This window comes from Triticum urartu, chromosome 2 (genome assembly GCF_003073215.2).
Source record: "Triticum urartu cultivar G1812 chromosome 2, Tu2.1, whole genome shotgun sequence".
In the NCBI taxonomy this organism is placed as follows: Eukaryota; Viridiplantae; Streptophyta; class Magnoliopsida; order Poales; family Poaceae; genus Triticum; species Triticum urartu.
In genome coordinates, this window is record NC_053023.1 from 264,036,774 (window position 1) to 264,053,327 (window position 16,554).

General features: G+C 44.3%; 1 protein-coding gene across 1 annotated transcript; it reads right to left on the reverse strand.

Annotated features, from left to right (window-relative positions):
* Positions 1 to 8,508: 8,508 nt before the first annotated feature.
* Positions 8,509 to 16,154, reverse strand: LOC125536998 (mitotic checkpoint serine/threonine-protein kinase BUB1). Its single transcript, XM_048700284.1, has 14 exons — positions 15,847 to 16,154; positions 15,137 to 15,296; positions 14,885 to 15,042; positions 14,697 to 14,790; positions 12,756 to 12,866; positions 12,589 to 12,676; positions 12,266 to 12,369; positions 12,114 to 12,185; positions 11,907 to 11,996; positions 11,600 to 11,757; positions 9,377 to 9,431; positions 9,159 to 9,293; positions 8,946 to 9,067; positions 8,509 to 8,853 (listed from the first exon to the last, which is right to left on the reverse strand). Exons 1-14 carry the CDS (start codon positions 15,966 to 15,968, stop codon positions 8,664 to 8,666), a joined length of 1,659 nt encoding a protein of 552 aa, XP_048556241.1. The 5' UTR covers positions 15,969 to 16,154; the 3' UTR covers positions 8,509 to 8,663.
* Between the last annotated feature and the right edge of the window lie 400 nt (positions 16,155 to 16,554).

Below are 16,554 nucleotides of genomic sequence, written 5' to 3' on the forward strand. Positions count from 1 at the left end.
GCCCCTGGGTTTTTTTAAGAGAAGGCAAAAATATTTGACTTTTCTATTAATTTAAAAGAAGGGAGTTATCCAATGAATTTAAGAAAAAAGGGCGAAAAAATCCGATATAACCCACCCATGAGCGTACTGCACATAAAGCCCCAAGCACTATAACCACATAATTGGCCCTTCCAATGCACAACAACTGCAAACCTCGACACTTGTACAACACGTCGAAACTCCTGACGAGAACGCCAACAGAGATAAAAACTGAGCATTCCTCGTCATGAAATCGCGGACGCCTTTCGAATGGCGCCACCCTTCTTACTTATGTTCCTTCTTGGTTTCTCCATGTTTGGTTTCTCCTTCAGGAGACAGACACTTATGTTGCTGGATCCAGACTGATCAGCCACCCATTTGTCAAGGAATTCGTAAAACTCATTGTATTTCTTGATGTAATTATCCTCAACCAAGAGACTCCTAGGAGCAGGCACAACCACACCGGGCGCATCGACATCATCAACAGGGACCACTGATACGACAATATCAACCACAGGAACCACTGACATGATGGACTTAGACGCCTCCGGTTACTCACATGACATAGATGAAACATGCCTCTCACGTGAGGCCGCAGATGAGTCCACCTCCAAATGCTCCAGAGACAGAGGCGAACCAGGGCTTGGACATAGATCCTGAAGTTCGAGCATAATCTGCAGAACCGGAGCCACGAGCATGACGATGGACTTATCCTCCATGGTAGGCGACACGGGGGGACAAGGAAGACAACGATGATATGCTTGTTATCTTGCAGCGGATATGTGTTGGACACGCATAGATGGAAGGGGCATGCTATTATCGCAGAACGTTGGTTCAACCTCTCTCGTGGACCTTGCTTGCATGCATGCATGCATGGACAAGCCTATCCCGGCCGTATGAAGAGATGAACCACGACACATGATCTGCATATATGAACGCATGCGATCTACGGAGTAGTAGTTAAAAGTTGAAGGTACCGCGATTGCTAGTAGGGTTGAGGTGGACAGGCTGCATGTTAAGATAAATAGGGTAGTGAGGGTGAATCTCTTAGATATATCGGATTTGGGTACCACTCCATCGGAAACGTAAAACCAACCACTATTCCACACACAAAAAATGCCGTCCACTAGGGATTATTTCAACGCTCCAACAAAAAAGAAAGCGGCCGGAGAGAGCGAGAGTGCTCTCACGAGTTTGTGGGCCCTACGGAATGTCAGAGCAAGCCTCCCCTCCCACCCGTGGCGGCCAACCAGCTGAAACCAGTCTAAAGAAACGCAGCTTGGACGAAGGAACGGGTGGATCTTCGTCGCAGCTTATACCCTCTTATTTACGCTATGCATAAATAGGTACTGTAATATATTTATTCTTACAACATTTTATCCCAGTCCAAATCGGCTGCTACTAGTAATTTTGTTCACTCTCTGTCTCTGATCTCTCTCCTAGGCTCCTAGCAGCTGCAGATCAGGTACTGGGGCAGTGTGCAGTGCGCTGTCACCAGCAATATAGTACGAATCATTCGGTACTAATGCACAGCCAAAGTATAGTAAATGAAAACATTAGGCAGAGAGAGAGAGAGAGGACACCTAAGCATGACATTAGTTTAACGTGCCCAGATCACATTTTTTATAGTTCCTGTGTGCAAATTGCATCCGCGGTAGAGCTTTTCTTATTCTGTTGTCACGGGAACCCAGGGGAATGTCGGTCACTTGTTCTTTGTTTGCTTGCTGTTTGATCGATCGTGAGGGGAATGTTTGTTTGTTCCTTTTGTTTTTTGGTGCTATGCTAATGTATTGCAAATCACAATCAGCTTGGGGCCATCACCTGAGATTAGGTGACTTTGAAATGCACAGATGGAAGCTTAGAATATGTTGATACTTGTCTCCTCGGCAATTGCTGGGGGCACACCATGCATCATCTATATGTGCAATCTTGGGCTTTTCGTTGTGCCAACTAATTAATATGGATTGGAGGGAGTAGTATTACTTTCAGGTGAGGCATCTATTCAAAAAATACGACATCAAAATTGTGGTGGATTTTATTCCCAAAAGTAATAAAAAAATGTTGTGGATTTTGGCCAAACCATTAAATATAAGTTGCAGGTTATAGCAAATTGCCACTATCTGGTTCAGAATTTTCATAGAGTTGTAGAAGACACGTAAATGTAACTTATCAAGCTATAACAAATTAAGTACGCTTGTTGTCTATTCGGTCGGTAGACTGCAAAATTTTGAATATCCCATACTGTAAAAATATCGATACAAGGACAGCGATCGGTGCAATGCTAACAATTTTTTAAATTTTCACTATCAGATGGGCTTTACAATAATACCGAAACGCATCACACAAACATTCCTTCCTGATGCATATTTTAGTGATATAAGTACACTAATTAGGGGACAGCCAAATCTATTTGACAAGGCGCAGTGATATCGACGCGTCATCCTTCACCATTTTAATTTTAATTTTTGGCGGGGATGGGGAATCATCCCCACCATGTTGCAAGGCAAAGAAAATGGATGGCCCAAAGGAAGGGATTGGTTCCTGCTGCCAAGAATCTCACACGCATCCCTAAGCTGTATACTCATCTCCTCATGCATGCCATTGCCACGGCATATATAATTGGGTGCTTGCATGCATCACATGGAATGCCAACTCCATCCATGCCCTAATGATGAAACAAAGATGCCCTAGACAAAAAGAAATCAAGGACCTGTCACTCGGTGGGCACCAGATCTACGAGCAGGATGGCCAATTCAACTACTACTATCAAACACACACACACACACACTCACACACACACACACACACACAGAGATGCATGTGCCTTGCTAATTATTAGAGGTGATTACTGTAGAATACTAATATAAGTGATGATAATCTTCTAGGAGTTTGTAGAGAGAAGAGAGAAAGCGAGGGGGTAGCTACTACTAGGCAGGCTTTTGTTAAGGGAAGGGACCCTGGTGTGGGATTTTGATCTTGACCGCTGTCTCTGGGTTTGCTTCCTGAAGAAGGATGCCCTGTCTACCAATTATGGGTAGGGTTAGTTACACGGCCTCTTAGCCAGCATGCATGCATGTTGAGTTGTGTGTTTGGTTAAGCGTGATCTGTTCTTGTCTCCTTTCACTTTCTAGTATCATTCTTGTGTCATTCCTTCTTCTGTTATTGATGGTCTAGCTTTGCCAATGCACAAAATTAAGGAATTACCATCTTGATCTTGAAATGTAAGCACAAGATGCATAAACCTTGATTTTTGAAATAAATAGATTGAGCAAACCTTTAAAATCCAAATGGGGTTGATTGATTTATGATCTCTGAAGTTGGGATATCATCTCCCAATTAAGACTTTGAGTTTGGCACCAAGCATTTTTTATCGCCCACATCTGATACTGATATATGGTACATGGCACCGACGCGCAAACGTATAGAATGCCCGCCTATTTGGTGGCGTCTTCATTCAATCAATTAAGAAAGCCCATTCTTGTCTCTTAGTTGTCGTCACGTATATATATAGCATGGACGCTTGGTTGCATTTTCCGTCTGATGATTCATTCATATATAGTATACGGCCGGATCATCGATTACATAACAACATACTCCCTCTGGTCCTTTTTACTCTGCATATTAGGTTTGTCCGAAGTCAATCTTATCCAACTTTGACCAAGTTTATATAAAAGATTATAGACATTCACATAACAACACCAATATCATTAGATTCATCTTGGAATATATTTTTATATTATATTTATTAGATATTATAGATGCTAATAATTTCTAATATAAATTTGGTCAAACTTAGCAAAGTTTGACTTTTGGCAAATCCAATGTGCAGAGTAAAAAGGACCGGAGGGAGTATGAAAATGGCCACTGACCAAAAATCTCACTTTACTACTTGTAGCTAGGGTTAAACTTTATTCTGCTGAGAATGAGAATAATCTAGGGAATGCATGGAAGTTGCCAAGGCCTGTACATGCATGTACGTAAGTTGCAATCCGAATATATTCCATAGATGAAAAGACGGGATGATTTGCAAGAAGCTAGTAGTACGTAGCAGTACTAGCTAGCTCTTGGTTTGTTTCGTCCAAAAGCATGCACCGACGTTTGGTTGAGATTGGCGATGGAGCTAGGGAGGTCAGATCGATGGTGACTAGTTAGTAGTTTTGGTTGAGATTGGCGATGGAGCTAGGGAGGTCAGATCGATGGTGGCCATGAAAAGAAGGAAACGTACGTTTTGCTTTGTTAACGACGTACGTAGAGTAGGCACGCACGCACGCACGTACCCGGCGGCCCCTATGGCTGGCTATGGGGGAGAGGGAAATATATTCTTGGCTTGTGGAGGGGGGAGAGGTATGTATGGAAAGAAGAGAAGGCATCCGATTCCCGATCGATCCATCCATCCATCAGAGATCCGATCGAGCGATGCGTTGGTTGGCTGGGGGTGGGGGTGGGGGGGCTCTCGATCGAGAAACGAATGTCGGCTGCGCGCGGTCGGCATCCGTGGAGTAGCTATCTTACCTAGTAGCAGTCCCGTCTCATGATCGATCGCGTACGTCCATGGCTGCCTGGGTCATGCCCCTGCCATGCATGCAACGCAACCACCGGTGGAATCCAACGTGGCGGCCACACAACTGACATGGTTCATCATCTTTTCTTCTTGTTGTTTTCGGCGAATACTGATCCACAAGGCACCAAGTCACAAGCGCAGACTCAACAAGTTCAGAGATTCAGCCCAACTCACTTTGGTTAGCCTCTTTCAGAGGGAAAATTCAGCCTAATTAGGCTATTATTACAGTAGAGTAGGAGTTTTTATGGGCACTATTAGCACAGTGATCATGTGGTGTGATTCTTGATTTCTTTCCGTCTTGTTTTTCAGGTACGTCAACGGATTTTAACATGATGCCCAAATGAAAAATGTTGTATACTAGGTCAAACAGTCTGCCCAGTTCGCAGCCGGTTTCACCGTTGCCTTCATGTTCATATTGACGAGGGCGTAGCATCCCATAACTCTTGGAGAAATCCTACTCGCCTTACTACATGATTAGATTAGACTCCATTGAAACTTGGCGACGCTCTGCCTGGTTGTACGTAGTACTAGTACAGGAGCAGGATCGAGTGTTTGACCTGAGAGGCAAGAAGCAATTAATATGCGTAACGCCCAGGCCCTTGGACGACGGACGCAAATTAACGCAAAAGCGTTGATGCTCCACCCACCTTGATGAATCAAGTCTCAGGAGATGGACAATTCGAGCAGTTGAGTAGCCCTCCAACCGGCTTTTGCAGCCAGCAATCTGTTAACTGTTTCCATCAAATTAAGAATCGCTGTGGTTGGGACTTGGGCGTACCTCAAGTCTCTGTCCACGAAACTGAAGCTGAAATGATGCATGCAGATGCAGGTGTATAACCAACAGGAGGAGGAGCTAGCCTGGACGTACTACTGTGAAAGTGCTAGTACGTGCTGTATGTAGCGTCTGAATTCGCGATTGATCACGCAGACGCGCGCAGGAAGGAGGAGTCGGCGTCACTAAATAATGGCGGTATCCTATCCAGGCGAAACGGGCGGCCGCGCATCCACAAGGCCGGCGGAGGAAGGCTGGGCTTACATTACATGAGGGTCTCGATAAGAGATAGAAGGACAGGTCGAGCGAGGACGTAGTACGCATCCACGTTGAGTAGCGCAGGGCCACATGACATGATCGATGGAGCGACGTCTCGCCAAGCACCACGACGATGATTGCCGGCCGGGCCGGTTGGTTGGCGCAGGATGGACAGAGACTCAGAGACAGGTTGGCCATGGCCTCTTGGCTCTTGCTTGCCGATCCGTCGGAGGTCGGACGGTGCAAATAAAGCTCCCGGTCAGTCAGTCCCAGACTCCCAGCTAGCGGGGGACACCACTTGGACCTCCGGCGAGGCGAGGCATTTGACCATGCTACTCTACATTTGAAGAGGCTTTGTCCTCAACGATAACCGGCTAAAAACTGCAACTCTCACGTCTCTAACTGACTGGGCCACGCCTACGTGCGTAAGTGTAAATTCCCGGCTCAGCCACTGCACTAGACCAGTAATTCGATCGGTTCGGTGCAACTGCACGGGACATGCCAGAGCATCCTAGCCCTAGCCCTCGCGGCTAGCGCACAAACACACAGTGGTGGCACTGACCGGCCGGCCACCGCGCAGGCCTTAGGACCACGCGTGCATGGCCGATGGATCACAATGTCAACGACAGGCCGGTCCATGGCCATGGGGGCGTGCAAGTAGAGAGACAGATACAGGTCGGTAGGTAGGTAGGTCGGTAGGTTGGTAGCTGCATAGCGTCAGTCAGTCAGTCCGTCCGTCCGTCCGTCCATCATCAGGGGCCAGCCCAGCCAACAGCCATGTTTTGGATCCGGCCAAAACCTCCCCTCCACCGTCGATCAGAACCTCCACAAGGCCGGTGAGGTTTCAGAGGTCCGAACAGGAACAGGGAGGAGAGCGACAGGTCGTCATGAGGGGCCATGGCCACCTTCCCGTCAGATCGCTAGCTAACTGCATGCAATGCACTGGAAGGTGAGCATCGTCAGACAGATAGATCTGCTGCCTTACGGACGCGCGCCATGCATGGTAAATAAGTCTTGGCTCCATCCACCGCACCGCACTTTGTACGGGTTTCGGTTTCGCCATATGCTCAGCGTGCTCAGCTACTCATCATGCATCGCCATATGGTGATGGTACCGCCGATCCATGCATGGCCGATCCTGTGGTACAAGAAAATGTATGGCTGGGACCAGGGATCTAATTATTAGTTGCGGTAGGGCCGGTCTCTTCACGCATGCGCATTATTATGCCTGCTAATGCCTGGTAATGCTGGAGTTAATCAGTGGAGTAATTATCGGCCAGGTTGACCGCCTCTTGCTGCCAAAGAACCTGGCTGGAGAAGGGGCGAATTCAAATTTCAAGTATCGACTTGAACTCGTGCTAAGAGTCATACCCTAGCTGACCGACTACGGTCAAGCCTCAGGTCCTAGACTACAAAGGCTTCTGGGATAGGGCATGCGTGTGTGCATTCATAGGAATGAGTGTATGTGTATGTGTATGAGCGTTTGCATCTGTACTATGTTATTAAAAAAACTAGGATCATGCCGTGCTCAACATCCGACCTTTGGTAATGGGTCAAATGGCGCAATATCCTTTGTTGTTGTCCAGCGGATGTTAATATCTATTACAACAAGAAGGTTGCCCATAGTTAAGCTCGACAGTGTGAAGATTTACCGGTTCCATCTATCAAATATGCTCAAAGAGATAGGATGTGCATTTGTAAGCTAAGTGCTAGTATGTGTTGTTGAGTGTACTCGTTTACACCGTGTTTGTAAAGAAAAAGGTTTCGGCTATATAAAGTGACCTCCCCACCCTCCAGCTATTTATAAGGGTGTGTGTTTATGGGTGTATGCGTTTGTACTATGTTTCTACAAAAATTTCAACGGCCCCCCTCATAACGATGGAAGACTAACATGTGTAAGTAAAAGATGATAACAATTTGCACTATGATTCCTTCGTCTTTATCAAATTTGGGTTGCTCAGCAAGTATCCGGTTCCCGAAAAACGATATTAGTGTTAAAATGGTCTTCATAACACTATAATGGAACCGTTTGCATGTAACAATCTGAAATGTGCTATTAAATTGATTGCCAAAAATACTGAAAAATTGCTGTAAACTCTCAAGTAGTTCAAACCTAGTACTAGTCCGGGTCCATCTTACATCGATCTTGTTGTATATACAGGTACTGGCATGCCATAACCGGGTCCAAGTAGGTCTGCTTACAAGTCTGACGCCGAGGACCAAAGCTAGGTGCATGGCAGTTGGAAACCGGCCAAGATAGTGCAAGACCCAAGACAGATCCCTGCACCAAATCCAGGGCCTCGACCTGACAAACGCTGGATATTATGTCGCCCCAGAACGCTGCACCGTGGGCAGCAGCAAGCGCAGGCAGGGACCAGGGCACTCACTCAGATCCTGCATGCGATGCGCCCAAACATTATGCTATGGCTATGTACTATGAGCGGGCAAAACTGCACCACGGATCGAGCCATCGTCCAATAACAACAAGACATACATGCACATCTCTATCTCCCCCCGTCTCCATCTAAGAGATCGGTGACATCGACACGAACGCCGCGAGGACACACAGCCCCAGTGGCTGGCCATACGCCAAGACACGCACAGTGAAGCGTTGGCTCAAATATATCGCTCAGATCAGATGGGTGGGCAGCCCATGTCCTCGCCACAAGATGAAAGTGACAATACCGTTGAGCGAACGTTGATGGTCCTAGCGAAAACGTGACATGTCTAACAGGACTGATTAGCCCCATTAGCCTAGCCAAAGAGGCCCTTTGACTTTGGTTGGGCACTGTTGGTTCGTGACAGCAACCACTCATCCGTTGCGTCTCATCTCGTTTGTCCTACCTGTACGCATATCTAGGACGGTAACTATTTGGTTCTCACCGGGACACATCTTGAGTGTGACGCGCAGTAGTACTAGTTAGACCATGACACGGGCGTGTATTTTCATTTTCAGATGATACAACAAGGCCACGAGATGTGGCAAGATACATACATAGGGAGGTAGAAGAGTAGATAAATATCGCAGAGGCATTCTGGCGACGAAATGCACACCTCAGGATGAGCACAGGGAGGCCTTCTGCTTTGTCAGCAGCTGGTTCAGCTTGACCAGCAGCTGATAGTTGCTGCACATGTAATCCTGGAACGATCTCCGGAGGCTCCGGAGGTCGCCTACGTGGTTCCCGTTGGAGCCCGGGTTCAGCAGCGTGGTGAAGAGCTGCTTCCACAGCGCAACGTTCCAGTACCTGTTCATCAGAGGACAAACAGGTGGAGGGGTTATCTTCTCACTCTGGGCATCACTTTTGCAAGCAAAATCAAGAGCTCGCGGCAGCACAACCTTTTAAATGACAATTTCGGTTGGTACATGTAGCTTCCACCTGTTCCGGCCACCTTAACGATGCTCATCTCTTCCCCGTGCAGCATCATGTGTGCAACCACGCACAGACCAAAAGTGTCAACCTGCAAGACAGGAAACCAAATCGATGTTGCACATGGTTCCTTTCTGTGATGATGGCTAGTAAGGTTGTGAGTAACTTTGAAGGGTACACACTTGATATGTCCAGCTTCTCTCTTCTTGCATTTCGATACAACTGAACCCTGAGGTTCCACAATCCCCAAGGAACTCCGTGCCGGCTGGGAAGAGATTCACATCAATGCCACGGCCCCAGTCAATAAGACACAGCCCCTGGAATGGACGTTGTTTCATAATAAGCAACACAAAGCCTTCACATACCTCTAAATCAAGATACTTTGAATTCAAATGCTAACCTGATTCTGCCCGCTTCTCGTTTCGCTCCTGAAGGTATCGTCTGTGATCTCTTCACTTTATGGGCCACAGGTGAGAGGAAAACTCATGTTAAATTTAAACGAGTTGACAAGTGCTACAAACTGAACTAGCAACTTCGGGAAAATAAGTTGAGAAGCAAGCAATGCATGTTTACTTTCTTCAAAGAGCACGCATGAAATGGTCTGGGTGAGCTTTAACACATATTAGATTTTTATTATTCTTAAAACAAGAACCAGCTTCAGTGATGGTGTTTGATATGATCTTCTAATAACCAAAACAGAATCCGTACAATCAAATGTTCAACAATAAGAAAGACAAAATATCAGAACATCAACATCTCAGCAAAAGCATGGAGCGTGAAAATACAGATTCCAAACACACTTTTAAGTAAAATAAACAGAGTCGGGAATCATCCTAGATCTTTGCACCCACCAAACCCAACATCTGGGGCCAACAAATCGACCTCTTATCTACCTTCATGCTTGCTCTTATGACCAACCATTTCAAATATTTCCAAACAAAGTTATGGTTCTTAGATGCAATAACATCTGGCATAATTCTAATCAGTTAGGAGACATTTGTAAGCTCGGAACACACATTTACAGAAAAGTCACAACATCACCTAAGGTGTTTTAAAACGATTTGACAAACTCGGAAAACCTGACTATTAGATGTCTCTAGTCACTTGTGCACACTACAGGTGGTTGATCAGTGCAATCTTTCGTACTGTGACAGATTCAAACAGGCTGGGAGAACTCCGTTCTGTGAACACGGGATACCATCACCCACAAAAACAAGAATACAGGATCTGCCCGAAATATATACTATCTCCGTCAAGAAATGCAAGTCATCCAATTGAAAGGACATCTACACGCCCTAAGTGGATTTTTGGTAATTAAGGAGCTAATATGTGTGCCAAGTACATGAGTAGGTCTTGAGGCCCCACAAAGTGAAAAGAAGGTCCTTTGTCGCTACAAAGGCCCAAAGCCTCACACAACCATCCTTGGGTGATAATCCAGGCCAGGAGGCAGGAATGTCCAGATGCAGTAGCTAGTGAGCAAGGAGGCCAAAGACTTTCCAGGCGCTCTTCAGGGTCGCCCAATTGCCGGCTCAGAATATGTGGGGTATTAGCACGTATATTGGCGGAGCTAGATAGGTACTTGGGTGTACAAATGTACATTCATCTCTGCAAGAAGGTTGACTACCTATGCATACACACATATGGATCAAATAAATTAAAAATTATAGTAAAATGGTGATTTTAAAGGAAATATGTACACCCATTGTCTGGATACTGGCTCCGCCACTGAGCACGTATACCCGAATGTGTAACCGGACTCGAAAATATCCGGAGGTGCATTGTTACTGGGCCAGGCAGTTCCGAATGTTTTGTTGCCAGGATTCTGTGTGAGTGCCATGTCACCAGACAGTTTGAATTTGAAGGATACCTTAGGACGAGAGTAGATTTGAGAGATTTTTGAAATTTCACATGTACACAGAGCTAGAGCATCGTGTACCAAGCATTCACCACCCCCATTTCCCTTGGAGTTTGCAGACTCCTAGGCACCAGCAGTCACCTGGGGGCATCCAACGTGTGGATTCGCCAAAAAGACTTTGTGATGGCTGGAGATTGCCTCAAGATCATCCACTAATGGTTGAGCTTAGAGCCTTAGACACTGCCCAAGGCTCAAGGAGAAGAAGGTTAGGTCTTTGTTGTTGAAGGGACTTGGTGTCCAGGCCTCTCCAACGAAGACGTACAATACCCCCAAGGATTCGCACTCCAGGAACCAAATCCTCGTGTCCAGGTCCTTTGGTTGATTTACTTTACCTTCATATCTTGTTTTTTGTGCTTGCCAAGCTTATCATCCTGTGTTCGTAGAATTGCTAAGTTGATTGCACCATATAGGTTATTCCAAATAGAGAACCTTTACATTTCCCCCCGCAAAAAAAGAGAACCTTTACATTTCCCCCCGCAAAAAAAGAGAACCTTTACATTTCAGCAATAATGTAACAAGGTTGAATTAGGAATAAATTTTCTTAGTTGCCTTTCACCCCTCCCCCCTCTAGATGAGGCATTTGAGCCTTCCCCTAGGATGCGAGCAGTCAACTCTTTGGAACTTTTACCAGCAGTATGAAAAGGTACATAGTTTGACCACGCAAAAAAGGTTGAGTAACTCCTCGAATGTGGTAAGTTGGTTAGTTACCTTGGATAGCAGACAAGCATATTGTCAGGTTTGAAATCACCATGGATTATGCCAACACTATGTAGAGTTTCAAGCATGTGCAACATCTCTATAGTGTAATATATGCACAAAACTTCATCCATGTGCTGACCAACAACTAAATGGGAATTTATAGCGTCCTGCAAAAGGTATGTACTGTAAGCTATCACATTTAGCAACATGGATTAGCTAGAGAGATATCTGGGCAACAACAGATACAATCCTGATATATAAAGTTGTTCTTTCGAGCAGGTTTTGAAAGAGCTTTCTTCACATGCAAAGGAATTACCAGAAGAGTTCCATATGGCAGGAAATTGCAAACTAGCACACTGACGTCAGCAAAGACATGCACTTCATGTGCATAGCCATAGCTTGGTCTCTGGAAAGAAAATTATTTGACATGTGAACATCGTTATAATTTACCAACTACTAACGACCTGGTGGTCTTAACAGAAATTATTTTTAGAGAGTGATTCTTAGAACAGAGATTATTCACCTGAATATCAGATATCCGCATATCAAGCTGGCGGTACATGTAAAATTCCCAAGGAAATGCAGGCTTTTGAACCTGCAAACAAGCACTAGGGTTTAAAATCAGAATCAAGTGTAAAAGGCAGGTTTTACTAAGACAACTGAAACATGTTTCACCTTCAAAGCAACTATTTCTTCCGTGTTACCATCAACACTAGCTTTGTATAATTTAGCAAAAGCACCAGTACCAGAAGAACCTTTGATGTGATATTTCCTGCCACCTTGGTGCAACAAAAGGTATCATTATTAAACTCTGATATCAGTTACATGAATCGGCTTCTCGAAATCGCAGAACAGAGAGATATTTCTGTGAGAACATTATGTAGTTATGTTCTGATTGAGACATGAGAGCATTTCTCATCAAGTAGCCAAACTAGGACACTATTGTGGAGTGTACAACATTGTCAAAGGTTGTAAGAGAAAATAACTAGAGTTTATACCTAACTCGACGACTTTATTTTTTAAAGCATTATGTGAGGAAGTTAGGGGCACCTTTCCTGAGTAGATCTTGTTGCTCTTATGATAGCCCTGTCAAGGATTTCAGTGGCACACAAAGATGAGAGCCAGGCAAAACACTAGTGAACCACACAAAGCAAATTTAACTTACTGTTAACTTCTTGAGGCCACCATTAATTTTCGTTAGCAAATTGCTCATGGTAGAATCTGACCATGGATCAACCACACTAAACTCCCTTTTTTGTATTTTAGATGGTTTGGGCTACAAGGCAAGAACAAACAAAATTGGAACGACAAACAATTAATTATCCACCAAGATGTTAGGCACTAGGTGACCATATCGATGAAATGATGCTATTTAAAATAATGGACAAAGTGGGAAAATTGTATTAGATAGAATAAGGTGCATAGTCTACCACAAATGACAGGATAAAACATTTTCAATAAGTTTTAGAAATAAAACTCAAGCTAATCATCATTGCTGCAAGTGGAAATAGATGCTGTGAATATATACAAGCCAGCATAGAGAAATAAATAAAATAGATACCAATCTGTCAGCCTCCAAGTTACACTCGACTATGAACTATCAAGTGACAAACAGGCACAATCATACATAAATGGGCTAAGTAAATACATGCTGGAAGGAGACAAATCACAAGCACTGGAATGTACAAATCATATTCATGTCCTATCATTTTATAACCAAGTAACCATTCTGTGGGAAAGTAACTGTTTAATCACAAAAAAACATATAAGAAACTGCAAAACAAACCCTTCTGTGCTTGTATATGATGTACAGGGTTGACAGAATACAAATGAAGTAAAGGGCTAACTCAAGTAATATTAGGTTTTTCCAGAAAGCTAGCCCACTAGTGGCTGAGCCTATAAGGTCGATGGGGAAAATAATCAAATAATCCTCAAAGCAGCTTGAGTTTGAGTTATCGCAACAAATAAGCAGCTACACCATTATAAACCCCAAAACTGCACCTAAAGATTTTACCGTTTCAGCTTCCCTCTAGAAGGGAGCTCATATTAAGAGTTAAGGCCAACTATTCAGTATTCAAGAAAAAACTACATTCCACCTTTAGTTTGTATTGCTAGAAACTGGAGCCTGTAGGACGCTAACATCAGTCCCAATGGTCGTCTCTTATTACCTGTATTTCTATTACTTAGATTCTCATCATCCCAATGCACTGTATCTTACATAGGCTAAGTATTTATTATAGTAGCTCCCACTTTTATTAAGATTACACAAGTCTAATTGGAGGATGAGTATGAGATTAAATTATCTATGTATTGGATTATGTGTAGAGATATGTAGTATATAAGATAAGAGACGGCTTCTTCCTCTCTCTCATTAATTCTGCGCCACATAAACAAAAATCTGATGTGGAGGGCTACGAGACGGTACCAAGGTGGAGCACTGAGAGAGACCAAAGCTTAAGCTATGCTGAACAAGACTTCTATAATTATATCATAATCTTCAGAAAAACATAGCATATCGAATTATGGAAGACCAGTAGCTAAACCCACGTAAGGAAAAAGTTACACGATAAGGAAAAACTTTGTACTAAACCAGCGACAAGTAATATGGATCGGAGGGAGTAGCGTATCCCGATTATCTCTCTTATGTAGTAAATAAAAGTCTATATGAACTCGATAAAGTTCTTCATTGTAGAAAGCTATTTCAGATTCAATTAATTATCATAGATATGGGATGTAAGGCACGAACAACAATGATTATGCAATTGTAATCTTTTCTAGGTGGAACGCATATTTTCCAACATGTGTTTGCTGAACAGTAATGAGAAATCTATCAGCCTAGTCATCATCATATCTCAACTACAACATGGGGCGAATATCAATCCAGTTCCTTGCTTCTTCCCGCACCTCCAGTCTCAAAAAAAGTTGTATATCTCAAATACTACCGAATACAACATGACAATTAGATAGGAAACCCGTGACTATTTGACAGCAATACAAAAATCAGAAAGCGCAATGCTTAATATATAGCCTACTAAAACGTCATATATTTAGGTACGGAGGGAGTACATGATAGCAATATTTCGACTCAGCCATGTGGCTTTCATACCTGTGCATCCTCATCAGATTTTTCTACAATACCCTCCAATTGTTTTAAGAAGTTGATATGCATCTTCTTCAAATGATCAAGGGGCTCGGCTTTTCTGGTTAAACCACAGACTATAATTTGCCATCACATCAACATGATAACCATCATTTTGTAGCTGAACACGAAGGAAAAATATTATCGACTCTAACCTGGAAATACCAATCCCATAGACCTTATCAGCCTCGAGCGCTCTCCCCTGAGCACACAGAAACAGTGCATATGATTCATAGAGCAGTGCATCCTCTAAGAACATTCTTTTATCCTCCAAATGTGTATACACCTTGTCAAAATCAGAAACTGCATCCCCCTAAAATAGCAAAATATCAGGAAATTAAGGAATGAGGATAAAAAAAAGCAGAAAGATAACATCAGCATTGGCATTTTAAAAGCAATTAAGTTACATAGAGGATCCAGATCTTCAGGAGCCGGGGGTCAGTGGAGTACTGGTAATCGTCCCCATACTTATCAATGCACTCTGTGACATAAATCTTGAGCTGTTCAAGTGCTGCATGATAACATTCTGGGTGTGCCCTGATCTCATCAATGGCCTTCTTGATAGACCTGAATATGAACACAGAATCGGACATAAGAAAATAGCACACATCATAGAGGCGTCCACAGGCAGGACGTCACCAGATAAAACACATCACATTTATATGCACAAAATTTGATACTGAACGATGACTGAAGCATATGCACATCAGCTGCATGAATACCGATTGTAAGTTAAGAAACCCATCTATTCAAATTGCCCATAAATTTAACTCCGAAACCGGGAGCAGTAGCCCATATACATACAAATGAGTTCATAAGTACAAACCGGAGGCGAGAATCACACTATTATATGCTTAAACCTTACGCACTGCAATAAATTTGAGCCGGAATCAACCTATAAGTGTATCTCGACTCAACCAACTATATAAGTACGAAAAGAAAAAGCACCTAAGCAGTTAGGAGGAGCAAATTGAAGCGCATCTCCATACACAAAACCGAGGCGAAACCTCAGATACACACACGCACACAGCGGAGGCGAAATCGCGCGAAGATGTAAGCAAGCAGGTCTAGGCAGAAGCAAATTTGCAGGTAGAGAGGTAGATCTCGAAGGCGCTACCTGAGGTACGGGAGGATGGGGTCGGACGGCGGCGACGCCTCCCGCGAAACCCTAGGAGTGGATCTCTGGAGCGGACTGAAGGGGGCTGCCCCCGCGCACGGCGTGCGCTCGATCAGAACCATTCCCGGCGGCGGAACTGAACGGGGAATGGGGAGAGCGACAAAGCGGAGCGGCGGAGAAGAATGGGGAAGATTTTGTTTGAATTTTGAGAGCGCACAACTTTTTTTTCTTTGAGGGAATTGAGAGCGGGAGCGCCTTCAGGGCATCTCCAATGCAGGGGTGCCTACGTGGACCCTCACGTCAAAATAAAAAAAGAAATTATGACGAAGCACCGGTGTAGGAGTCTAGACTTACAACACACGAGCGCTAGCTTGAGCGCTTATCTAATTTATTTTTATTTCGGGTGATCGTGTGAAACGCCGGTCTCTCCAACACACGCAACAAAGTGTTGATGCCAACCATCCAACTGGACAAGCCACCAGCTAGCTAGCCCAGTCCTCGCTCACTCAGCTCACCCAGCTCTCTCTTCTCGAACTATCCACGCCCCTTCCAACACCACTAGTGTCATATATGTTCATATCCACCATCAGTCGAGGACCCCAGAATGTGGATGCCACAGGTTCGATCCACTGCTCGGGGCACACGCTTAAAAACAATGATATCCACTACTAGCGGTAGGTTTTTAGGTGAATCTCCTAATAGAAAACG